This window comes from Octopus sinensis, linkage group LG2 (genome assembly GCF_006345805.1).
Source record: "Octopus sinensis linkage group LG2, ASM634580v1, whole genome shotgun sequence".
NCBI lineage: Eukaryota > Metazoa > Mollusca > Cephalopoda > Octopoda > Octopodidae > Octopus > Octopus sinensis.
The window spans coordinates 205,869,439-205,897,404 of record NC_042998.1 but is presented as its reverse complement, the minus strand read 5'-3'; the positions used below and the strand labels follow the sequence as shown (position 1 = coordinate 205,897,404).

Sequence of the window (27,966 nt, the reverse complement as noted above, 5' to 3'; positions counted from 1 at the left end):
TTGAATTGAAAATTATAGATAAATTTAAACAATTGTTTAATGTTTATCATCTCTAAAATATCAAAGTTTCAACTACAGAATATTAATTAGTGTGGCTAATTACTTTAGCAATCACTGTAATTGGAAGATGGATTAATAATTGCTGCTATTAATAATAATGATGTTCACATTGTTTAATTCATTGTTGTTAATTAACAAAAGAACTGGAGTTGCTGTATTTGTGGTTGTTGTCATGGTGATGGGGGAGGGGTTTATGATGGTTTCAATATTTTAATGGAAGTGATTGTTGTTGCTGTTGTATTACATTTTACTAGCTTCAGCAGGTGTTGTAGTTGGGGCAACAGCATCCTTATTGTGGTTATTACTGCTGTTGTTGCTAATGTTGCAGTTGCTGCAGGGAAGGTCCTCTTTATTGTTGGGGTCTGCAAATTCAACCTTCTTTCGATAGCGAGGGTCTTTTGTATGTTCATCAATATATTGAGAGTGTAATCTCGATTCTTCATTTTGAAGATCATGGACCATACCTTGTCTCTCTTCCTCAGAAATGGTTAAAGAACAAATACCTGCAGGCTTGGTTTCAGCTTCTTTCACAGCAGGAATAGTTTCCTCTATACAAGGAACAACAGGAGAAGGAGGTGTCTTCAAGCATCGAGGAGGTAAAGCAATTCCTTCAGGTTCTCTGGTGGTTATAAGCCAAAGGTTCTGCTCTTTCTCAGCTTTATGTTCATCCAGAAGTGTGTGTGCTGTGATTTCATAATCAGCATTATATTCAGTGCTGAAAGAGAGATTTAGTCAACAGAAGGAGTAAACATATTACAGCTGCTGCAACAAAACGGAATTATCTAATCCAGTAAGAATGGCAGCAGCACAGCAGACATTTGAAATGCTATGTTCCTAGTCTCAACATAGTTTTTATAAGTTCAACATGTCTAATTGTATCAGCACAAACCAACAATTAACTACATTTTGTAAACATGATGCAACTAGTTGACAAAGATTTCTTCTTTATTAAAACTTGAAACCAAAACTGTAGCTATGGCGGAAAATAGCTGACACAGTTTGATTAGGGATCCTCAGTGACAGCTTTATAACTACAAGGTACCAGATAGAGAACTGACAGGGATTGTGTAAACGAATGAGAAAGCAGAGTTACATGTGAATGTTATTTGGAAAACATCATCATCAACATTTAACGTCCGTTTTCCATGCTGGCATGGGTTAGACAGTTTGACTGGAACTGGTAAACCAGAGAGCTGCAGCAGGTTCAAGTTTGATTTGGCATGGTTTCTATGGTTGGATGCCCTTCCTAATGCCAACCATTCCAAGAATGTAATGGGTGTAATCTTCAACACCTCGCCCCATGTCTTCCTGGGTTTACCTCTTCCGTAGGTTCCCTCCATAATTAGAGATCGGTACTTCTTTACACAGCTGTCCTCATCCATATGCATCACATGACCACACTAGTGCAGTGGTTTCTCTTACACACCATGGCCAGTTTGTCTCTCAAGATGCTTACATTCTGTCATATACGCACACTGACATTACACATCCAGTGAAGCATACCAACTTCATTTCTTTCAAGCCTCCACATGTCCTCTGCGATCACAGCCTGCATTTCACTGCCATGTAGCATGGCCATCTGTACACAGGCATCAAACAATTTGCTTTCCACTCTGAGGGAGAGGCCCTTTGTTACCAACAAAGGTGGCAGGCTATCCAGATTCTAGTGGCTATGCTCTGGGTATGACTTCCTCATATACAACCTGATTAACTATACGGGTGACTAGAGCTTAACCCACACCAGATATTTTAAGCATCTCAGCGGTGATTCCCAATGGGCAGGGGGATTTCCCCATTTTCATATGCTTCATGATTTTATCTCCCATGTTACTGTCTATTTGGATTGCTGATCAAAAAGTTTGATTTGGACGTGTAGCAGTGACAGTAGCAATGAGTAAAGAAGTGGGAATGAAATTAAGAAAGCTGTTTTACCTGAGCAAACGAGAAGTGTCTTCAACATTGAGGTTCTGGTTTGTGTAGACATGGTTAATGATCACTATTTTGTTTGCCTTCAACAGAAAGAAAAACTGAAGTTAATACACACATACATGCACATTGCCATATGCATACACACTTATACACTTTTTCATGTGCACAGACACACTCACAAACACACACACACATTACCATATACAGACACATGTACTGATAAACTCTGCCGTAAGTAGAAAAAGCAATAATAATTCTTTGATTAGAATTGATTGCTGAGTGTGGAGGAAGGGGCAGAGCCCAGAAGAGACCTTCCAAGACCAATGAGTTTGATGTTCTTAAAGTTTCAGCAGAAAAGACAGGATCTGGAAGGAAATTCCAGAGTCAATGTTCTGGGGGAAGAAGGACTGGGTGCAGTTAGGGGTTTGGTGACAACAAGCATGACAGGGAGAGGAGAGATGGGTGGTTTCAGAAGAGCCAAGGAGAGGAGGTATGAGACAAGACAGCTGTAAGGGACAGAGGTGATTCTAGTAATGGGAGACAGAACAGTAGTAGGTTCAGTGGGCTAAAGATTAGGGGTCAATCTGTTAGTGATTTAATGCCAGTCAGTTGAGTGACCTTTCCTCGGAGGTAGTCCACATTTAAATATGACTAGAATATTTCAGCCCTTCTGGGCTGTGTTGGTGTTATTCACCATTGAAATTCTCAGCTGGGTTCAGGCAGTTTGGTATCAAAAGGGTTGTTTTAAAGTGGATTCTTCCCACTGGTGTGATATGTGACTGCCATTGTTCTGTAGTTGCTGTTTACGCTGGTAGCTACAATAGTTACTAGTCATCAGATACTGTTGTATCTCTTTGTACCGGAATAGTAATACACTAACTTCTATCTTACTATCACTCACTGCTCCACAAGACACCAACTAGAACTGTCAACTCTCAACCTTCTCTTGACAATGGCTACTGGTCTATTTATAATGGCTGTCTCCTACCACATTTTGTCAGAAGTGTGTATACAGTTGCACTATACAACTAGGGTTAATAAATATTGGATCTTTTCTAGTTTATTACCTTTCACATGATTTGGGGATCTTGGTTAAAAGGTATATTGTTCCACTAGTTTACATTCAGTTTGTTTTTTTTTTGTATGTTTTCATGTTTGGATAGTATTATAAAGTGTGAAAAAGTACATCTGTTGATCAATGTTCATTAATTAATTTATAAGTTTGAAGTGCTAGGGTTGTTATTCCTTGGGTTTGTTATTTTCCATGTTATGTATCAGTGGTACAGTAAGTTTTGTTCAATATATTTAGTTTGCTAATTCTATTTTATAGATTTTGAGGTAACATTGTCCTTTGATGGAGGCGGGGGATAATTTCTTTTTTTTTTTTTATAAATAGACAATTTTAATTTCTAGCTTCATAGCTGTAAGTCAACACAATTTGATGTTGGTATTTATAATTGTAAACAGGAGTAAACATAATGGACATCCTGCACTAATGTGTAGCTTCTGTTACTAGTCTAGTGATTCCCAGGCAGCATTTAAGTTAACACTGAGTGACTGGTGCTTCTCAGGTGTCAAAAACCATAGTGATATCCATCAGGCTGCTGATGATGGGAATATCTGTTTGCTATGTTTGTTTCTGAATCTTTTATATCTTGCAGTTTCATTATTCTGAGTTGTCCTTCATTCTTATGAAGTTGAAACTGCTAAATAATATAATGACATTATTTACAAAGCCCATTTGAGCATGGGAAATTTGCCTTGTTGTTGACATATTCATCAAATGGTGAAAATTCATCCCCTTGTTGCAAATTTATCTCAAAAGTGGGGATTGTGCTTCAAATGAAAATATCTGAAGACAGGAATGAACACCAGACTTGCTGCATGAATGGCATAACTTTGCATTGAATACAAAATAAATTAGATTCATTCACCAAACGATTAAAATAATTATTTATTCACTCTGTGAGGATCATAAAATGCCTATTTGGTACACACATATCAGATTGGCAAAGAGCTTCTTTTATAATTGACCAAAGTATAACTACTCATCCTTCGGTTATTTGGATTATACTTAACTATTAACTTGTGTGTGCATGTGTGTGTGTGTGTGTATGTGTGTGTGTGTATGTGTGTGTGTGTATATATACATACATATATACATATGCAGTGGTAAGTAGCTTGCTAACCAACCACATGGTTCCGGGTTCAGTCCCACTGCGTGGCATCTTGGGCAAGTGTCTTCTGCTATAGCCCCAGGCCGACCAATGCCTTGTGAGTGGATTTGGTAGACGGAAACTGAAAGAAGCCCATCGTATATATGTATATGTTTATATGTGTGTATGTGTTTGTGTGTCTGTGTTTGTTCCCCTAGCATTGCTTGACAACTGATGCTGGTGAGTTTATGTCCCCGTCACTTAGCGGTTCGGCAAAAAGAGACCGATAGAATAAGTACTGGGCTTACAAAAAGAATAAGTCCAGGGGTCGAGTTGCTCGACTAAAGGCGGTGCTCCAGCATGGCCACAGTCAAATGACCGAAACAAGTAAAAGAGTAAAAGAGAAAAAGAGTAAAAGAGAGTTCCATACATGTATATAACTATTATGAAATTATTACTTTTATGATATTATTAATATTAATTAATACTAATTTTTTGGTGCAGGCGTGACTATGTGGATGGCACAGACATAGCTGGGTGGTAAGAAACTCACTTTCCAATCACATGGTTCCTAGTTCAGTATTACTGCATGGTATCTTGGGCAAGCATCTTCTACTATAGCCTTGGTCTTCTACTATAACCTTTTGAGTGGATTTGGTAGACGGAAACTGAAAGAAACCTCTGTGTATGCATGCATGTGAGTATATATTCATTTGTATTGTCTTCAGACCTTAATTTACCATTGATATCAATTGCCGTTCTGTTGAATGTCAGATAGCAAGTGACAAAAATTAATTTTCTATAAAGATACCAATTAGTATTGTTAGTCGTGTGCTGACGATTTGGAATTGTTTAATAAGTGATAGAATTAAAATGTTACTTTTGAAGTTTATCTGGAAACAAGTGTCTCTTGTAGCAATTGAAGTGAGAAACATTAAGAGGGCAGGGCCTTGTTCCCTCTTTTAGGATTTTCACAGAAAAGTTGGTTTCCCAGAAGTTAAAACAAACAAATAAATAAATAACGAATAGCTAAGAGCAGGATTATCATCAATTTGCTCCATGGATTTTGTTCCTACTTTCAGGAGACTAAATATTGGTACAAGGCCGGAAATTTTGGGGGTAGGGGTAAGTAGATTACAGTAAGTAGACCCCAGTACTCAACTGGTACTTATTTTACTAACCCCAAAAGATGAAAGATAAAGTTGACCTCAGAAGAATTTGAACCGAGAATGCAAAGATGGATGAAATGCTACTAAGCATGTTTCCTGGTGTGCTAACGATTCTGCCAGCCTTGATAACGACGGCGACGATGATGATGATGATGATGATGATGATGATGATGATGATGATGGCAGTGGTGGCAACAGCAACAACAACGGTGACGACAAGTTTATTATACACAGTGTTCAGGTACATTTGAACTCACTGGAAAATGTAGAAGAGTAGACATAGAAGTAAAGAAAGACAGCAACGGAAATTATTAGAGTGAATCAAGAGGAGACAGAATAAGATACAAAAGCAAAAAAAAAAAAGAAACCACGAAAGAGTCAGGAAGAGGAACGGGTGCCATGTCTGGATTGTGCAGGTGAATTTCAGGAAACATGGAATTTTTGAAGGCTACAATGTCCTGACAGCAAAAAACCAACACATTTGTTTTGAACAATTCTGAGCATGAAAAGTGTTTCTGAAAGTCATGGATGTTGCTTTGTTTTCTGTTTTTATAAGCATGGATGGTGGAGGAGTTGACCACAAAAGTAGCCAAAGCTGTTGTTGGAAAGATGCTGGGGAATCTTGTGGGTTTCTACCAATTTAGCTGCGAGATGGGGAAATTTTAGTGTGTCAATGCTCAAAGAAGCTATACATTCAAGATTTGGTAAGTGACTGCTAAACACCTTTCAAACTCCCTACAACTGTCAGTAAAATATAAAAGTTCATTTTGATCCTTCTTTTATCTGTTTTGATTTTTCGCGTACAACTGTTGTTAACAATGACAAAGAAATATTGATTATTTCGTTAAGGAAACAATTCTGTAAAAATAGAAACAGACTCTACCACCCCATACCTCTCTATTGACTAATCAGGTTGACTCAACCTGCTAGAAATAGCTGCTGAATCTTCCTCAAATCACATGCTACAATGTAAAAAAAAAAACCGAAGGAAACACTGGATAATCCTAGATATAAAGTCTGAGGGAAACGTCAAGGATGGAATGCCTTTGACCATTAGTCTGCCTGATTAAGCTGATCTGGAGCAAAACAACAACTAGATATGAAATGGTCAAATAGAGAAGATATTGGATTCTCAACTCTTAGACATAAGTTCCTCTCTCCTGAAAACCTATTGTTTGGGTTCTGTGGAAACTAATTAAATTGATGGATTTTAGTTAGTCTAGTAATTAAATGGTTGTACATAGGTCAAGTGTTTTCTACTATAAACTTGGCTGACCAAAGCCTTGTCAGTGAATTTGGTAGACAAAAACTAAAAAAAAGGTGTTCAGTGTGAGTTTGTCCCCGTGTCCTTGTCTTGACATCAGATGATGGTTGTTAACAAACATCACTGCCATACAATTGGTGACATTTGTCTGTGATCTTCCCTGAGAGTATGTCTGGTCATTGCGTGCTGTCGATGTCTGAAGGATTAGAATACATGAAAGTTGGCAGTAGGAAGAGTATCCCACCCCAGAGGATCTGCCTCAATGAATTCTTTTAGGCTCAATCAAGCATGGAAAAGTACATGTGAAAATAACAACAATGAAGATGATGATAATAGAGCACTCCAATAGAATTGTGTCTATCCTAAAGACAATGTCCATCTTTGTAAACCCCTTATGCCACGTAAAAAGCTCCATCCGATCATGGTCAATGCCAGCTCCCTCTGGCCCCTGTGCTGGTGGCACATAAAAAGCACCCACTACACTCTCGAAGTAGTTGGTGTTAGGAAGGACATCCAACTGTAGAAACACTACCGAATCAGACTGGAGCCTGGTGCGGCCTCCTGGCTTCCCAGACCCCAGTCGAACCATCCAACCTATGCCAGCTTGTTGTTCCTACACCTGTCTTCATCTTTGTTTTTTTTATAAATTTGAACTATACACACACATATATATAGAATCAAAGTGCCTTAGAGCTAATTTAACAAAAACCAAAGTGTTAGTAAGTAGGAAAGAGGACTAATCACAAATCCTTTCAGGTAGATGGCCCTGCTCAATATGTAGAAAAAGTGTAGGTAGAAACTCCATGAGACATACCTGGTGCAAGCTATGGATACATAAGAGGTGTAGCAACATCAGAGGAAGGTTAACTGGGAAAATAGTTTTTATGTGTAGAAAGTGTACAAGTACAATTGACACTAAAAATGTACAGAAAATAGACTCCATCAAATCTAGCGGGGATACCTAGAAGTAGTTGATAGCTTCCGTTATCTCAGTGACCAAGTCAGCAATGGGGGCAGATGCTTTGAGAGCAGCTAGAATAAGAATAGGCTGGGCAAAGTTCAAAGAGTTCCCACCTCTGTTGGTAACAAAAAAAGCTCCTCTCTCAGAGTGAAAGGCAGACTGTAAGATGTCTTTGTGTAAACAGTTACCCTATACGGCAGTTAAACATGGGCTGTGGCCACTGAGGACATATGTAGGCTTGAAAGAAATGAAGCTAGTATGCTTTGCTGGATGTGCAATGTCAGTGTGCATGGATGACAGAGTGTGAGCATCTTGAGAGCAATGTTGGACATAAGCGGCATCAGATGTGGTGTGCAAGAGAGATGACTGTGCTGGTATGGTCATGTGATACATATAGACAAGGACAGCTGTGTAAAGAAGAGCCAATCTCTAACTGTGGAGGGAACCTGTGAGCAGAGGTAGACCCAGGAAGATATGAGATGAGGTGGTGAAGCATGATCTTCGAATTTTGGACCTCATGGAGGTGATAACAAGTGTTTGGGACCTTTGGTGATTTACTGTGCTTGAGAAGACTCATCAATCCAAGTAAAATTGTTCTGGCCGTGTAACTGGCATCCATGCTGGTGGTACATAAAAGCACCCACTCTTGGAGTGGTTGGCACTAGGAAGGGCATCCAGTCATAGAAACCATGCCAAATTAGACTGAAACTTGGTGCAGCTTTCCAGCTTACCAGTTCCAGTCGAACTGTCTAATCCATACTAGCATGGAAAGTAAACGTTAAATGATGATGATCATCATTATCGTCATTATCATTTAGCATCTGCTTTCCATGCTAGCATGGGTCAGCTGGAGTTTATTGAAGCAGATTTCCTAAAGCCAGATGCTCTTCCTGTCACTAACCCTTACCTGTTTTCCAGCCAAAGTAATATTTCCCCATGACTAGACATGTTTGTGAAGAATATTAGAAATGAATGATACTGCTTATATAACAGTGACAATCACTTTATATCTCTCTCTCTCTCACACACACACATGATAAGCTTCCTTCATCAACCAAATCCACTCATAAGGCATTGGTTGGCCTGGGATATGGTAGAAGAGACTCAAGTGAGGTGTCATGTGGTAGGACTGAACCAAGAGCCATGTAGTATTAAAGTAAGCTTCTCGCCACATAGCCACGCTTGTGCCTATGAACGTGTGTGTGTGTGTACATCAGAACAGTGTATGTGAGTTATTTGCCAGATAGACTGGCATCTCATCCAGTGGCTCATGTGTCTCTCATTGGTATATCGTCAATAAATTTGAATTGAAAATAATCTCCATGAGTCACCACACACAGTTAGACCATTGGATATACCTGTATCTCTCTCAATAGATTGATATCTACTTTATCCACCCTACAAGTTTATAATCAATGCATTCCCTGGCATGGTTAGAGCTCAAGATAGTGAGAGAACAAACTCTTTGACTCATCTCTCTACCACCTGTACCATTTGTACAGTGGGACATAAAACATTTCTCCCAGAAAATATACATTTATAACATCTACAAATGATTGTATGAGTGACTGAGACTGAGTGTGTGTGTATGTAGAAGGGATTGTCTGGGGTACCCACGACTTGTTAATATCATCATCATCAGAGTGAAAGGATATAAAACCTCAAGGCTCTTTCACATTCTTCACACTCAATTCACTTTCATACCAACACACGTGAATCAGCTTTCTCTCCTTTCATTAGATTACTGGCTGGAGCACAAACCTCCAATCTCTCTCAACATATATGACGGTGATGATGATGGTGATGGTGACTATTTACATATTTAGAGATTATGAAAGAGTTATGTTAGCCAGGTCACAGTAAGTAGTACAACTCTGATCCATCCATTCATCTATCCACCCATCCATCCATAATTTTATATATATATATATATCAACCAACTCACCATTTACTCATCAGTCTTGGAGGCCCTAAAAGGAAATAAAGGGCTGTAACTATCACTCACCCTCTCTAAAGGAACAGGGAAGGATGTTCTGTGTATAATGAAGAACTGGTGGAAATAATTCACTGACTGTGTATCTCTTTCTTGAAAGGTACCCTACTTGGGTCCTCTGCAATTTTAGGGAAGCAGGAAGCTTAAGGAACAGAATGGAAGCCCAGACTTTCATCCCTTTTCTCAATGACATTGGTCACCTGACATAGGCTGTTGTTTTGTTGTCATTTAACCTGAGGTGTCATCCTTGATTAAAGGTATTCAAGCTGTGACCATCCTGTCTTTGACTATGTCGTGTTAATTAAAAGGATTATATTTTTAATAGAAGGGTGAATAATTGTTTTAGTTATTCTTCATATAATTATGACACGTTTTAGCACCCGTGCCAGTGACACATTTGAGCACCCATGCCGGTGACACATAGAAGTACCCCTGTTGGTGGCACATAAAAGGCATCCACTACACTCTCAGAGTGGTTGGCATTAGGAAGGGCCAACACCAAAATCAGACTGGAACCCGGTGCAGCTTTCCCAGTTCCAGTCAAACCGTCCAACTTATGCCAGCATGGAAAGCAGATGCTAAATGATGATGACAACGATGATAATGATACACGTAAAAAGCACCCACTACACTCATGGAGTGGTTGGCATTAGGAAGGGCATCCAGCTGTAGAAACATTGCCAGATAAGACCGAAGCCTGGTGCAGCCTTCTAGCTTCCCAGATCCCCGGTCGAACCGTCCAACCCATGCTAGCATGGAGAACGGACGTTAAACGATGATGATGATGATGATGATGATACACAGATACAGATATATATATCTACATATATGTATACATACGTATATATATGTGTGTGTGTGTGTGCGTGTGTGTGTGTGTGCATGTGTGTATGTATATGTGTGTGTGTATGTTTCTCTTTTTCATGAATGATGATGAAAGTATAATTGCTACTTACACAAACAGGATGGTAGTCATGTTCAAGTCTGAGTAATTGGTTAAAATAAAGAACTCGCCACTTGGCCAAATACATTGTTTGATCACTGAGGAAGACTTGTTGGTGGCGGGCACGTTGGGAACATTTGGAGAAATCAAATCGGTCACTTTGTAAATACAGCTGAATATAATAAACAGGACAAGTTGAAGCAAACATTTAGCATAAAATAACATCCTAAAATACTCCTTTCCACAACAGAACAATGGAACACTGGTAATTTGATTAATTCTAATAAACTACTGGTACCAACTGGATTGCTTTCAGAAAAAAAAAATGTTAAATTCAGCCTTAATAAGATATACTCACAGAATGGAGAAAGACTTAAGACAAAATATATATATATATATATATTGACACTGGCACAGGCATGGCTGTGTGGCAAGAAGCATTGAGAGTAGATTTGGGAGATGGAATCTGAAAGAAGCCTGCTGTATGTATGTGTGTGTGTGTTTGTCTGTGTTTGTCCCCCACCACTACTACTTGGAAACTAGTATTGGTGTGTTTATGTCCCTGTAACTTTGCAGTTCAGCAAAAGAGACTGATAAAATAAGTACCAGGCTTAAAGAAATTAATTTATTTGTCTAAAATTCTTCAAAGCAGTTTCCCCAGCATAACTGAAACAAGTAACAGATAAAAGACCAAAAGACTGTATGAAACTCACGTGTCCACCAATTTGGTCTGGAATTCTGAGATAAAATGTTTGGTTGTAGTGTAACATCTGACCATCATCACTTTCGTTGCCACTAAAAATTTGGTTTCAAAAGATTACATTTTGTTTCTTTCATTTACAACATTGCTTGAGACAAGCAAAATAATTATTTTATGAGAGAAAGAAAAAAAAAATAGAATGGTTGCAGTGAGAAAGAAAAGGAAAGAATTTAATGAAAACTGAATGAAAATTAATTGCATTAAATGAAGTCCAACAGGTTTGATTTGAAACCTCAGTCTAGTTTTACTAGAGTAAAAGGTTAATATCATTGTACCACTGGGGAATACAGGCACCCACCCACTACTTATATATAAAGGCAAAGTGGGATCAACTGAGCTGCTACTTGAACCCCCAAAACTTTCTGACATAATTTTTTCTCATTTAAGAATCTACCACTGAATCACCACAACAAATGGCTATCCACAGTTTTGCTCTGTGTATAATCAGGTAAATATACACAATTAAATGTGGGGAACTTCTATGCAATTAGCTGACTGGCCAGAAATAGTGGCTTATTATCCTTTAAATTACTCTTTATCAACCCTATAATAATTATGACCACCACCACCAATAATAATGATGATGATGATGGTTGCTCCTGTCGGATTCAACATATGAATGTTTGAAGGAGAGGACTTAAAGAGAATGATAGAAAAAAAAACAAAAAAAACAGAAGAATCTGCATCTACTTGTGATGGATGTGTGAATGTAATTTGAGTCCAGGTACGGATTTTGCAGAACTACTGTGATTGTAGGCCAAATAATAATAATAATAATAATAATAATAATAATATAATAATAATAATAATAATCATGTACATTGTTTTGTCTTGGTATTAAAGATGGGCTACAGCAAATATTCTGCTCAATACCACAGATTTGCTTGTCAGTTGCTTCACCATAACCAGTTGAGCATGTCCCTTAGTGGCTGACGATATGTGCATCTGTGACCACGAGCAGAAGTAGTGGGGGAGCATCATAGCCATGTGTTGAGAGGAATTCTTTGGGGTTTGAATAATTTACTTCTGGAAACATGGGTGTTTCATTCAACATCCTTAAACAACCCTTATTCCGGGACCTTTTTGAGCAGGATGGGCTACTCGACCAGAAGAAAATTCTAACTGGGCCCCACCTGCAAAGTCATGTGCTGTTTATCTTGATATGATATCACCATGTTGCGCACATATGGTTGTGATGCATGTGCCTAGTGTACCCTTATCAGACGGGTAGTCATGATTGGTATACTGGACTTCATATATTTGTACTCCAGTGTCACTTTGATGGCATGCACTGCTCTCTCACTCAATAATAATAATAATAATAATAATAAATGGACCGATACCTTATGAAAATGATGACCATCAACATAAAGGGCTAGACGTTATTCCTTATGTTGCACAAATAATATCAAAAAAACATAAATGGACATGTGAGGAATATATTTCAATCCTACATGCTTATTTTCATCAGTGCTCTACCCACAAAATGAAAACAGAACAACATATACATATAAAATCTGGAAGAAAAAAACTAGATAACGATTTGGATACAGCATTGAAGCCTGATAAACTAGCTAACATATGGAGATATATTCTCAAAACAAAACAAAAAGATATCAGAAATAGAAATAGAACACTTAAAAGGAAAAATACATCAGGAAAATGTAGATGGTAACCACACAGCAATGTCAAATGATATCATAAGTACCGGGACTGTAAAACACGAACACAGACGTAACAAGTCAAACAAAAACACAGTAAACAACAAAAGACAAGAAACCCAGACCGTAGGAATGTATAATGATGAATAAAATGCACCAAAGCAGAACAGCACTGACAAAAATATAAATGGGCGGGAATAGGAAAGAAATCTAAAACCTGGAAACAGTGAAGGTGGAACTAATGATTATGATACTCTGAAAATGAGCATAAGCAAAGAATTGAGAGCCACAGATGTCAGAATGGACCACCAATTGTACCTCTAGAGAATTAAAATGGATAATAAAACAACATCAATAATAAATAGCATGAACCTGGCTGTCACAGAACTAATGGCCACAGAAACAAATGTCAATATGACTAGGTTAAATGATATATGCAGCAGTCTCTGTGGCCACAACAGAAGATGGATACCCCGTCAAACCCATCCACACAGGAGTATCAACACCCAAACAAACCCTGTGGGTAAATAATAACCAGAAAGAAAGAGAAAATAAGAGAAAAGATCTGTCAGTTCTTAATGAAACCAGTTGACAATCAACACTACTAAGCAACAAGAAGAGAAGAAAAATATTACGTAAATACAAGATTACAGAACAAGGTATATCTGAAGGCAGCGAGGAGCTGGCAGAAACGTTAGCACACCGGGCAAAATGATTAGCTGTATTTCGTCTGCTGCTATGTTCTGAGTTCAAATTCCGCCGAGGTCGACTTTGCCTTTCATCCTTTCGGGGTCGGTTAAATAAGTACCAGTTAGGCACTGGGGTCGATATAATCAACTTAATCCGTTTGTCTGTCCTTGTTTGTCCCTTCTGTGTTTAGCCCCGTGTGGGTAGTAAAAAAATAGGTATATCTGAGGTAAAAGAACAGCTAAAGCAAGATATTCTTGCCAAAGTACAATTGGAGGATTTGTCTCTGTACATTGGACGATTCAAAGGAAGCTATTCGCGTGGAAGCTGCCTAAATCAACAGAGCAGTGTTGGAGAGAGTGGAGGCCAACTTCCAAGAATGCCTTCAAAAGGGCATCAATGAAAATGGACACCACATGATGGATGTTGTTTTCTACACTTGATTTTAACAAATGCTAATTCAATACAAACACATGGATGTCAATATAATTTGTTTGCAGCTAAAATTAATGATTTTGTGAATTTTTGAAAAATGTCCGACCTCTCTACCTGTATCAGGTACATAAGATTGCCATGAGATCTTCAGGACTTTATGCAAGCATTGCTGGTGGAATTGCTTGAGGTATTGTAGGTTGTCTAGGTCTTCTCACACCCATACAACAGCGCAGTTGAAACATACGCTTGACAGACCTCAACTTTCACTGCTGCTTCAATGTCTGGTTACAACCAAAACCTAGATTCAAGTTTTCCAAAAGCATTACAGGCATTAGAAAGTCAATAACTGACTTCTTCATCAAAAATAATATAATAATGATAATAATAACAATAATAATAATGTCAGGCCAATGTGATGAAAAATAGAGCAGACCCAAAATGCCGATTCTGCAACGACATGATCGAAACAGTGGACCACCTAATCTCTGGATGTAAAGTCTTAGCACCAGTGGAGTATAAATTAAGACATGACAGAGTTGGCCAATATCTCCACTGGCTAATAAGTCGGCATTACAATATCAAAACTGCCGACAAGTGGTATAATCACCACCTTGAAGCTGTAACTGAAGGAGAAAATGTAACGATTCTGTGGGACTTTCCAGTACATACAGACCGAACCATCAAAGCCAATAAACTGGATATTGTTGTGAAAGACCAAAACAATAAAGTTTGCTTATTGATCAACATGAGCATCCCCTGTGATCATAATATCTCGGTGAAAGAATTTGACAAGCTCAGAAAATATAAAGACCTGCTCATTGAAATTGAGAAAATGTGGCATCTCAAGGCGGTTACAATACCAGTGATCGTAGGAGCACTAGGAATGATGAAGAAGGGAACCGAAAATTATATGAGAATGATCCCTGCAAGAAGTGCAAAAGATTGTCTTAATTGGTACATCACACGTATTGAGAAGAGCATTGTCGATGTGAGAACTATTACTACCCATGTATTTTAATTTAACTTTATTTCTATCAAAAAAAAAAAAAATGAACGAACTAGTGAGTTTAGGTTAATGGCCTACCAATGTATACTATGAGTTTCTTTGCCCTAGGAGTCGGGAAGACACTCGGCAAGAAATGGAAGCAAATTTGAAAGAAGAAGAAAAACCCATAAATAATAATAATAATAATAATAATAATGAAATTATTGTATACAGTGCTCAAGTGCCCCACAACTTGTCAAAAGTGCATATAAAGCATATGCAGTGATGTACAAATGTCTGGGAAGTGAACAGTGTATGAGTCAGATCCATGCTTGCGTGTGTATGGAGGGGAGAAAATCAGGTGTAGTGTTGGCGAATCTCAGGAAGCTTGGAAGTTTTGAAGGATGCAGTGCTCCGACAACTAACATCTGATGCCAGCAGTTTGCTCCATGCTTCAGCAACTCTTAGCGTGAAAAAGTGTTTCCTAAAGTCATGGGAGCTGTGCTGTTTTCAGACTTTGTAAACATGTCCACGGGTGTTAGACAGGTGGAGTTTGAAAAGTGCTCAGAGTTATTGTTCGTAAGATGGTTAATAATTTTATGGGTGTCTACCAAGTCAGCTGCCAGACTTCGGAGTTTCAATGTATCCATGCCCAGGGAAGTAAGGCGTTCAGAATATGGCAAATCATCAAGTATGTTAAATTCAGATAGTGTGCTACCAAGGTAGACTTATGACTACCTTAGTAGCACATACATCCTCCATGCACAAATATGTATAATTCAAACAAGAAAATCCTTTGAAAAACTTACCTGGTTATTATAAAACTGTTTTGTAAACAAGGAGAAGTCTGTCTTGAACCTGTAACTTTACAAGGAGGGACTAACAAACCTCCATTGAACACCAAGTCAGTATCGCAATTGGCAGACAACACACAGTCCGCTCGAGGTTTTCCAAAATAAATACGAGATGGATCACCCAAGTTCTTTATTTGAACAGTGTTCCCAAAACGCACATAGCCATCACTTACAACTGACAATTCTACCTGTGTTAATAGAAGACATTTAAAGAGATCATAAGAATAAATATCATCACCATCGACACCACCATCATTAATCTCATAATTGTCATCATCATCAAAATTATCAATGTATGACAGATAAGTGACTCAATTTGTTGCATGTTGGAAAAAAACAGTTTTTGGTGCAGCCCATTATGTTCAGGGGTTCAAATCCTAACCAGACTCAAATTGCTTGTCACCCTCCCAAGATCAATAAACTAAGTCCTGGTGGTGGTGGTGTGTGTGTTTGGGAGGGGGGGTGATGTAATAAATTGTTCTATAAAAGACATAGTTGTGGTCTGATGATGCCTGATATTGATAAAAGGATATTAATTTACAAACATATTAATTAATAAAAAATATAATCACAGATGAACATGTAAATGACATATCAGTAATTAATATGTTGTCAGTTGCCTGTGAGAAAGATCCCAAACTCTGGCTCAGTTTATTTGATCAACAGTGGATACCATTCAGCCAGCTGAGTGGACAGTGTTGTATTGTCTGTGATTAAGGTATTTCACACTTAAAGATCAAATCCAAGAAAAAGTTGTTACTTAACCCCAGGTCAGCCCTGCTCTGACTGTGCAGCAGACCCACAATCAAAACTACCCAATCCTTTTCTTTGGCCTTGTGTACCTAGGACTAAGTTATCCAATGTAATTCTCTCTTTTCAAGATGGTTGGGTGTCATTCAAGGGAAATTTGGCTGCTATTTCTAAGTTCCATTGTGGGTGATATAGTTTCTTCTTGAATTCAATTCTTGCCTGAGTAAGGCTACTCTTTGTTGTTCAGGGTCAGATATATCTCCCATTTATTTATTCAAAAGAAATCAGTGTTGTAGTTGAGGAAGCAGTAAGAGAAAAAGAGAAATTATTTTATTTATCGTTTTTGGATTTGGTTTGCAAGATTCTTTATATGAGTTCGTGTGTTGAAGCATATTCTATTGTGTCTGGGGAGAGTCATTTTCTTTTTGTGCTTCACGTTTTTCTTATTTTTATTGTCCTAAAATAAAGAGTCAAAACTATTGAAAAGGTTTCAAGACGCAACGAAAATTTTAGGACAATAAAAATAAGAAAAATGTGGAAATTTTACTGGTGAGTGTGTTAAATAATAAGGCACAAAAAGAAAATGATTCTCCCCAGACACAATAGAAATTATTATATTTATCATTTTGATGACATATATGTTAACTTTTAAGTGATAAATGATAAAAAATCTATAGTTTATCACTTAAAAATGAGAATATTATACTGCTCATACAAAAATTAAGACAGAATATTGACTTATAAACCTTTCATGTACTTGGCAGTATATTATGGTGGCAAAACGAAGTCCTGTGTCCATGCTAGTGATTAATGTGTTAATATACACATTAACATGAAGGGCTGAGCCGGCAGAGTTGTTAGCATGCCAAGTGAAATACTTAGTGACATTCTGATTTCAAATTCAGGGTTGATAAAATAAGTACCAGTCATGCACTGGGGTTGATGTAATTGACTTACCCGCTCTCCCCAAACTTACTGGGCCTTTGCCAAAATTTGATGTAAAGTACCATCTGAGCATGATTGTTGCCAGTGCCACCTGACTGGCTCCCATGGCAGTGGCACGTAAAAAGCACCATTCGAGTGTGGTTGTTGCCAGTGCTGGCTGACTGGCCCTTGTGCTGGTGGCATGTAAAAAGCACCAACTACACTCTTGGAGTGGTTGGCGTTAGGAAGGGCATCCAGCTGTAGAAACATTGCCAGATCAGATTGGAACCTGATGCAGCCTTCTGGCTTGCCAGCCCTCAGTCAAACTATCCAACCCATGCCAGCATGGAAAGCAGATGTTAAATGATGACGATGATGATGATTTTATTTCTATTAAATATATATATATATATACATAACATTATCTCTATTATATATATGTTGATAATATAATTTATGTTACATACATGTGGCCTGATCAATAATATCCGGACTGTTGCCATAATAATGAATCTAAAACACCCAGAATAAAGCTGCTTGACACAGATTGACCTTCAACTCTGCTGTGCATGCACACTAAGCTTTAACGTTCTAGCTCACTTTTGCTGTTTACAGCAGTGTTTGGAAGGAAGGTGTGTAGCATGTGATCATCGCATTGACCATGACAGAGAAAGTTGAGAAGAAAATTTGCATCAAATTTTGCCAAAAGCTTGGCAATACTTGCTTAGTTTTCAAAAGGTTTTCATTGTTCTTGACACAATTAAGGAGATTTTGTGCAACTGAAACCCAAGTGTCTTTTTCGTCAGCTGAAAGCAGTTTTGGCACAAACTTGGCAAATACGTGTCTCATACCAAAATCCTCAGTGATAATGGACTGAACTGAACCGTAATTAATCTGAACATCCTCTGATAACTCAGGGATAGTGATTCGATGATTTCCCTCCACAGCTGCAGACACATCTGTGATGTTTTCTCAGTTCTGCTGGTTGTGGGTTTCCCAGAATGTTTGTCACAATCGAAATTTTTTTGACCAGCTTGGAAACATCTGAACCACTTGTGTGTAGTTCATACACTTCTCTCCATACATTTTCTGCAACTTTGCGTAGGCCTCTGAACAGCTATCACCATGGCAACTTCCTTTGTCATGGTCAATGCGATGATCACACACTACACACCTTCCTTACAAGCACTGCTGTAAACAGCAGAAGTGATCTAGAATGTTAAAACTTAGTGCGAATGTACAACAGAGTTGAAGGTCAATCTTTGACAAGAAGCTTTATTCTGCGTTCTTCAGCTTTGCTCCCATGGCAACAGTCCGGATACTTATTGATCAGACCTCATAATATCATTTATATTACATATATATCCTCATATACATTACAAAAGTCTTCCCAAGGGAAGAATGCATAACTCAACATAAACTGGTGATTAGTGGATCCAGTCTTAAGGTCAAAAAGATCCTGAGACATAAGCCAATATGGAAAAGGAGGCTGTGGAAGCTCAAGGATCCCTCAACTGGGCAGAGATTTAGAGAGGTCCTCAATGAGTCCTTTAATGAGATGGAGGGAGAGTTAGAGACATATGATGTAGAGGACAAGTGGAAGTTCCTACAGGACAATCTACTAAGGGCAACAGACCAAATTTGTGGTTGGAGCAAAGTGCCTGCTGGACCAAATGTGACATGGTGGTGGAACAGTGATGTTGACAGGACCATAAAGTGGGAAAGAGGGTGTGGTGACAAAGACATAAGTTCTATTTAGCTAGGGTAGAAGCGGAAAAGAAGAGGTTTGCCAAGGTCCTACAGCATGAAGATCGGAGACTTGAAGTTTCCCGATTGCCTGACGGTGTGTCATTGAGAATCAAGCGAAATGTGTGTGTGGATGGATAATGGTATGCTTGCACTTAGTGATGTGGACAAGAAAGAAACATGCAAAAGTTGCTATGCAAGACTGTTGAATGTGGTGAATGAATGGAATAAAAGGAGTCTCCCTCATGTGAGCCCAATAGAGGGACCAGGAAAACTAGGAAAGCCCCTGGTCCATTCAGAATCACAGCCACGATGCTCAAAATATTCAGTAAGGAAAGATGGGCTGGTCACCCACATAATTAATCAGGTCATTCAGGAAGGTGTAATACCCAGAGACTGGCATAGCAGCATAATTGTTAGCTGCTACAAGGGTAAGGGTGATGCTTTAGATAGAAGCAATTATAGAGGCATCAAACACCTGGACCAGGTGGTGGAAATTAGAGAGAGAGAGTCATAGCCCAATTAATTAGGAGAGCAGAATTAGGTTAGACAAAATGCAGTTAGGCTTTGTCCAGGGAAGAAGCACTACTGACACTATTTTCATAGTCAGGCAACTGCAAGAGAAGTGCTTAGCTAAGAATAAGCCATTATGCTTGGTATTTGTTGATCTAGAGAAAGCCTTCAATAGAGCACCCTGCTATATGATATGGTGAGCTGTGAGGAGGCTAGGGATTAACAAATGGCTGGTGAAAGCTGTACAGGCCATGTACAGAGACATTGTCAGTAAGGTGAGAGTTAACCACAAGTAAAAGTGAAGAACCTGGTGTACAGGTAGGGATCTAAAAAGGCTCAGGCCTCAGTCCCCTCCTTTTCATCATTGTCCTCCAGGCTGTAGCAGAAAAAATTCAAGACTGGCAGCCCCTGAGAATTGCTATATGCTGATGATCTTGCCCTCATTGCAGATTCCATATCAGAGCTAGAAGAGAAAAATCCAGGTGTGGAAGCAAAACCTGGAATCTAACGTCCTCAAGGTTAACTTAGCAAAGACTAAGGTCCTAATAAGCAAGAAAACTGACAGGACCCTACCCCACTCAAGTAGGTGGCTCTGTTCGATTTGTAGGAAAGGTGTAGGTTTACAGAAAAAGAAATCAATCAAACTGCTTCACCCATTACAAATATAATCTGAAAGTGAAACAGAAAAAAATATGAAGACATTGTTTGAGTTTAAAATCTGACCTTGTTTTTGTTATCTACATTCCAACAACAGAGGTTTGTACGTTTGTTAGAAAGCAGCTCCTTCCTCAGATGAAGAATTTAAATTATTAAAAAACAGAACTCGCTCTCACACACACACACACACACATGCATGCATGTGCACACACTCACTTACATACACGCATACACATACATTCATCTAAACAGTTCTTACATCTGATAGTTGTCTCAGAAAGCCAAAATATTTTACTCCATCGTCAAACATCCCAGATAAATGCCAGCATTGGGAGATTTTCCGAATGATGTCTTCTGTATAAAGAACATATATGTGGGGGATAGACTTCCATAATGTGCATTTAATCAATTAAAATTAAGTTCCTTAATGAAGAGAACAATCATTAGTGTTAATAACAGTTGTGAAGAAAAGCAAAGCAGATAACTGGAATACAAATTGATTAAAGATGAAGGTCATGGCAGTGGTTGTTGTGGCAGTAATGGGTAGGGTTTGAGTTTAGTGTTTTTAAGAAGTCTGAGAACAATTCTGGAAATATTTTTAATTATTATTCTTCATCAAGGGAACAGAGTATTACTGGTACCAAACCTTACTGTTGACCACTTTCAAACCTATTGCACACAAACTGAACACACCCTGTCATACCGCTCAGGGATGTAAAATGTTGGGTGGATATATCATTGAATTACTGCTCAGATCTTTCTAGATACCAACTAGAAATATTTCATGGTATATTAGGACAATTTCTCTATATCCTCCCTTAACTATTGGAAAATAGTTCCCAGATCTTTTGTGAGTGTAACCAGATACAAACTGGTGTTTCGTTCAACAAGGGGAATTATCTCTCATCTACGCAGCAGCAGCCTCTCAGATTTTATATTTCACTCTCACACTGCACACATACAGACCATTGTTATGCATGTGGTGTCATACTAGACAAGACAATGACATACTGTCTTTGAGGGACTTCTGAACTCTTTATGAATATTTCTTCTCTAACAAACTCTTTCTTTCATCTACCATCACATAATAGAATCCTCTTTCCTTGCTACTACTCCTGCTGCTGCTGCTGTTGCCATTACCACCACCACCACCACCACCACCACTACTACACAAAGCATAAGAGGAGAAAAAGTATAAACAATTATGTTTTTACTGGTTGGAGAAGTTTTTCCTTAACAAAGGCAGTTTTCTGCATCAAAAGTTCATTCTGAGATTTCTTGTGCAGGAAATCTTTTATAGTTTCCTGAAAAAAATAAAAATAAAGAAAATTTAAATCATCAGAAATATCACTCGATGCTAACAATCACCAATTACATTTTAAAAGAACAATAAGAATAACAACAGGAAGTATCATTATCTCCTTGTTCAATGTCACAGGTCCACACAGAATATTTTAAAAAACAAATAGCTTATGCTCACCCCCCTCATAACTTCTACAATACAACACTAATGGTATTAAAAACACTTTTATAGAACTAAGTGATATTCTTATTACAATATTCATGTAGCAATAATTCAGGAAACATTCTTATTACTGGAATACCAATACCTACTATTCCAAATTATACCCAAACTATAAGTTCTATAATAAGAAGGAAAACTTGCATTCAATCTACAGAGATTTCACAAATGACATTTGTAAACTAATTGGGAACAACACTACACAAAGAATGTCATCCTTGAAAACATAAACCAGCAACATGAAGCACATTAATACAATAAACACACACACAGACACACATTCACATATACACACACATAGTCCCTCACTCAGTGGGGGCATGATGGTCATTAACGAAACTAGGAATAGATGAATGGTTTATGAGGCACAACATACAAGCTATGTATGAAGGCAGAGTTTACAAAGTGAGAATCAGTCATGAGTTCAATGATGAAGTATTTAGTGTGAAGTTAGGGATCTATCAGGGCTCAGTTCTCAGCTCCCTCCAATTTATTATAGTTCTCCAAGCCATACTAGATGAATTTAAGACCAGCTGCTTTTAGGAACTCTGATGTGTTGATGACTTAGCTCTTATAGCAGAATCAGAAGTGAAACTGAAATTCTAGACATGGCAATAAAATCTAGAATTGAAGTTTATTGTAAGCAAAAACAAAAGTTTTACTGAAAAGAAAGGGGACAGTGCAAGGAAGGGCAAGTGATGTGAATGGAAGAGGACAGTTACATAAGCAAGTACTGAGCATTCAAAGTGAATGGTACCTGTGGAAGATGGAGTCCAAGGAAGGTTTGGGATGAGGTGATGTAAAATGGTTACAAGATGTTATGGTTGATGAAGGAGGTGAGATAAGATCATGTGAACTGGTGATAAATGGGGTTGAGACTTGAACTCCCACATAAGCCGGGCAAAATACTGGTTGAAATAGTGTGGTAGTGATATGTGTGTGTGTGTGTGTCTGTATCTCATCATCATCATCATCATCATCACTGTTTAACATCCACCTTTCATGCTGGCATGGGTTGGAAAGTTTGACAGGAGCCAGCCAAGTAGAAGACTACACCAGACTTCTGTGTCTGTTTTGGCAGGGTTTTTATGACTGGATGCCCTTCCTAACACCAACCCCCCTGCAGAATGGACTGAGTGCTTTTTATGTGGCACCAGCATGGACGAAGTCAATTTAGGCATGGTTTTTACAGCTGGATGCCCTTCCAAATGCCAACCACTTTACAATGTGGACTGGATGCTTTTCATGCGATACCAGTACTGGCAGGGTCATCAAGACAAAGAATCTTTGAGAGGGGAGGGGGGCATTAGAGGAGGTGATTTTGTGTCAGATGATGGAAGGTTAGAGTGTGACAGAGAGGCAGAAACAGGTGTCTTGCTGTAGAGGAGGTACATGGTTACCCAGCCAGATAGAGAGAGAGAGAGAGAGTTAACAAGAATGAAGACAAAAATAGGTGTGCTGCTGTAAAGTAAGATACATGGTTACCTAGACAGAGAGAAAGAGAGAGAGAGAATGGGTGACAACAAGAGTGTAAGAAAGAGCAGGAGAGAGATGGTGGTGAAGTGCCAGGGCATACTCACAAGGAACAGGGATTAGATCATAGATAGGATGGTAAAGTAAGAAAGAGAGAAATAAATGATGGCTAGTGCCAGGGCATACCTTCAAGGTATGGAGGTCCTTAATATACATGGCAGAATATTGCCAAGAAGGTGCAAGGAGGGATTGGGGGTGGGGAATGCAGTGACTGGTGAGAACCTTGGTATATTGAAGGGGTGGAGAAAGCAATGATACAGTGAGCAGGGCAGTGAGGATAGGATTGGGGAGAGGGAGATAATCATAGTGTATGGAGAGGAAATGTGAGGAAGAGAAGAGATGCAGTTTGGAAGATGAGATGTAGTTTGGTTTGTTGGGGTAGGGTGTGTGAAAATTTTATTGTTATGTGTGGGTGGAACACAACGCTTCAAGAACTCAGTTTTACTGATGTGGGTGGGTCTTCTCTAGAAACTCATACTACCAGACATCTTGGTCCATTGTTCGTTTCTCTACAAGCCCCAACATCCTGAGATCAGTCTTCACCACTTCATCCCATGTCTTCCTGGGTCTCCCTCTTCCACAGGTACCATCCATTTTCAGTGACCAGCACTTCTTTATACAGCTGTCTTCATTCACATAACATCATATGTCCAAAACAATGCAGCCTCTTCTCTTGCATTCTGCATTTAATTCCTCTTATGATCAATTTTTCTCTCCACATATTTGTGCTTTGTCATTCATGCACACTGATGCTGCACATCCAGTGGTGCATACTGACTTCATTCCTCTCTATCCTCTGCATTCACAGCCCATGTCTCACTACCATCATACAATCTACCTTTCGTCATCATCATCAACATCATTTAATGTCTGTTTTCCATTCTAGCATAGGCTGGAGGGTTTGACAGGAGCCGCACCAGGTTACATTGTCTGTTTTGGCTTGGTTTTTACAGCTCGATGTCCTTCCTAACACTAATCACTTTACAGAGTGTACTGGGTGTTTTTTATGTGGAACCAGAACCAATTCTTTCTATATACAGGGTGTGGTGAATAAATTTTCTAAATTATGCAAAAATGAAAATAACACTGACAACTCATTTTAACAGATATATCTACCAAAATTACATAAAAATATCTTGAATTACTAAAGAATAAATTTATTCAATAAACTGACTTCAACCACAGCTTTCAGATGACTTCAGAATCTTCTACAACTGTCCTGGATGGTCTCCTTGTTTAAGTTGATGAATGCTGCCATAATCCTTGCCTTCAGGTCATCTTTGGTGTTACCAAGGAGTTTTGTTGATCTCTCACTCAACTGTACCCCACACATAATAATCAAGGGGATTGCAGTCTGGGAAGTCAGGTGGCCAGATGTTAGGGGTGGTGTGATCACAGAAATTATCTGACAGCCATGACTGGCTTCTCCTGCTTGTGTGGCACAGTGCATAGTCCTGTTACCAGACATAGGGTCTTCCAGCAGCTACCCTCTTGACTTAGGGCAGCACTACCTCCTCCAGGCACTTGATGTAGGCCTCCATGTTGAGTTTGAGGTCACATGGGAAGATGAATGGAGGCATAACGTTGCCATTACTAATAATCACTCCAAAACACCATGATGTTAACTGGATGTTTGAATTTTATTACTCTCAGTACATGTTTTGGGGACATGGCAAACATACAGATCAACACCCAAATATTTTGAAATGTTCATATTGGAGCTTCCAGCATGAATACCAAGCAGTACAGTATGTTGTTTCCAAATTTCTGGCAGAGTTAATTGCATATCAAAAACCTATAATGTGTTTGTGCGAAATTAATAATATAAAATGGTGACAATTTACCCATCACACCCTGTATATGTATGTAGATAAATCCATCCATATATATTATCTTGTACTTCCTTCTCTATCTCTCCAAATTATGATGCTGGAGTAGGGAGGGATTGCAACATACATCTTTCACCCTAATGATCACCACCACTGTTGCTGCCCCCGTCTCCACCAATGGCCCCTCCTCCTTTCTGTTAGTTCACTCTTCCATTTCTGACATCCTTCAATCCCTCTCCTTCACTTCAATTATCCACCAACCACATCACGTCCATCTTTATCTCTCTTACCAAATCCACTTTGAATCCCAATCTTGTGTAGAGCCATGTTTACAATAAACTTGTTCTTGTCCCTTCTTTCATATTTCAACTCTCAACATCTAACAAATTCATCTCCCTCTCTGTTATAGGCCCACCGAATCAAAGGGATCTTTGTCTTATAAGCCAGGTAGTGAACTCACTAGTGTGGGTGCCATGGATAAAGCGCCCAGTCCACTCAGTAAAACGTTTGGTGTTAAGAAGAAGGGCATCGAGCAGCAGCAGCTATAGAAACTATGCCGAAGCAGACACTGCAGTATGATGTCGTCCTCCAACCTCCAATCAGCATGTCACTATGGAAGACAGGTGTTAAATGATGAGGATGATGATGGTGACGATACATACACACATATCATTATCATTTAATGTCTGTCCTCCATGTTGGCATGAGTTTGATGGTTACACCAGGCCCCAATTGTCTGTTGTGGCAACATTTCAATGGCTGGATGTCCTTCCTAATGCCAACTGCTTTACAGTGTGCTTTTTTTATGAGGCACCAGCATGGATGCCTTTATGTGACTTCAGTTGTCTATCAATTCGATGGTGACTTTTTCTTCAATTGTAGATTCTTTGATGACTTTTTCTTACCTGATTCTTCAATGTGTAGCTGATGGGGCACAGGACTGTTTGACTGAGAAGACTTGTTATTAATCTATATTAATCTTGTATTTCTTGAACTTCCTGCTAAGAGCATTTCTCCTCCACATCTTCAATGCCCCTCTTGCAGTAAGACAACTGAAGTGGACCCCAGTTTGTACTATTACAGAGTTGATATTACTTTACTTGAAACTGGTTTTTGAACTGCATACACAGTCCTCCAGCTCATTTCAGAGAATCCTATAAGAGATACAAGCCAGACATATGCACCACATGGCCAGGGCGCCTCAGATAATGCCTGTATAATGTGGATTCAGTGCTGCTGGTGTTGTTTAGATGGACGATCATTATACAGAGTGAAGGCAAGTGGCTTAGTGGATAGGATATTCCATTGATGATTGTAAAGTCGTGAGTTCAATCCCTGGTGGTATGTTGTGTCCCTGAGCAAGACATTTTATTTCATGTTGCGCCAGTCCACTCAGCTGGCAAAAATGAGTTGTTGAGATTACATTTGTCTGTGGAGTGCTCAGCCACGTACACATTAACTTCATGAGTAGGTTGTTTTGTTGATCTGATCGCCTGGGACCCCCATTGTCATAACTGACAGAGTGTCAATTATTGTACATAATCCTATCTGGTCAGCAGACTAAAAGAATTCTTTAGAGACACTGCATATTAAAGGACTCCAATAGCTTAATATGGCTCATAATGTCTCACATTTGCATCCATATAGATGAGTACAAAAAAGTGGCCAGTGGACAAGAACCTTCGTGTGAATCCTAAAAGTCTATATGTGGTGGTTCAGAATCTGCTCATTCAGTGTGTGAAGTTATTGGGAATGATGTTACCTAATAGGATGTAATTAGCGAGAAAACGGAGAAGGGGAAATAGAGTGGTGTAGGGGGCCACTGACACATGACCTCAGTTTTCTGGATGTAAATTGTTAAGGCCTTTTATAAACAGTAATGACTACTGAGATGGTGAAAGCAAGAGAAGAAACCTGGACATTTTAGTCTATGCATTTCGTTAAAGCTGTTTTGAGCCAGACGAACGCGACTATCATAACTTCATCCTTATACATTTGGCAACAAGGGCTTATAAATATTAGTCGGTCGCTTGGCAACAAACAAGCTTTAGCTGAGTCGAATCTTGAATATAGTTTCGATTCTCACTTCAGTTACACTGTGTGAAAGTTACGAGCCACAATATTTCATTCTTCTTTATACATAAATCCAAGATCTTCTGCTCAGTAAAGAAAGAAGCCAATAACATATCTCAGAATCGAATTAATCAGCTTTACATACATTCCCCCATCATAAAAAGAGGAAAGGCAGTAAAGCTTAAAAAAGAAAGAAAAAATATTTTTACTAACCTCTTCGAGAACAACATCTTCATACCAATTTCCTAATCGAACAGGAGGTGTGTATACGTTTTTGTGCCACATTACTCTGAGTATTGTTGATATTGAAAATCAGAGTTTAAGGTCAAAAAAGTTAGTGACGCTGTAGCCATAGTAACAAAGTGCTGAGTATTTAAATATACTATCATTAGATTAAATATAATTTTAGAAAATGGAATAAGAAAATAAAATTAAGCATTTAACTAAACAAATGCACATGGTACCGAGGATTTTAAAAATTGTTAAAACTAAAATAAATGCTTCATTTTATTTTATTGACAAATGGAAAAACGAAAAGAAATTTACTGTCGTTGTCTAAGTG

At 38.7% G+C, this 27,966-nt stretch overlaps 1 protein-coding gene across 1 annotated transcript; it reads right to left on the bottom strand.

The window, feature by feature from the left end:
• LOC115224015 (cilia- and flagella-associated protein 161-like) lies at positions 1–27,867 on the bottom strand. Its single transcript, XM_029794810.2, has 7 exons — positions 27,618–27,867; positions 21,662–21,751; positions 15,813–16,045; positions 11,189–11,270; positions 10,489–10,647; positions 1,993–2,069; positions 1–775 (listed from the first exon to the last, which is right to left on the bottom strand). Exons 1-7 carry the CDS (start codon positions 27,687–27,689, stop codon positions 301–303), a joined length of 1,188 nt encoding a protein of 395 aa, XP_029650670.1. The 5' UTR covers positions 27,690–27,867; the 3' UTR covers positions 1–300.
• Between the last annotated feature and the right edge of the window lie 99 nt (positions 27,868–27,966).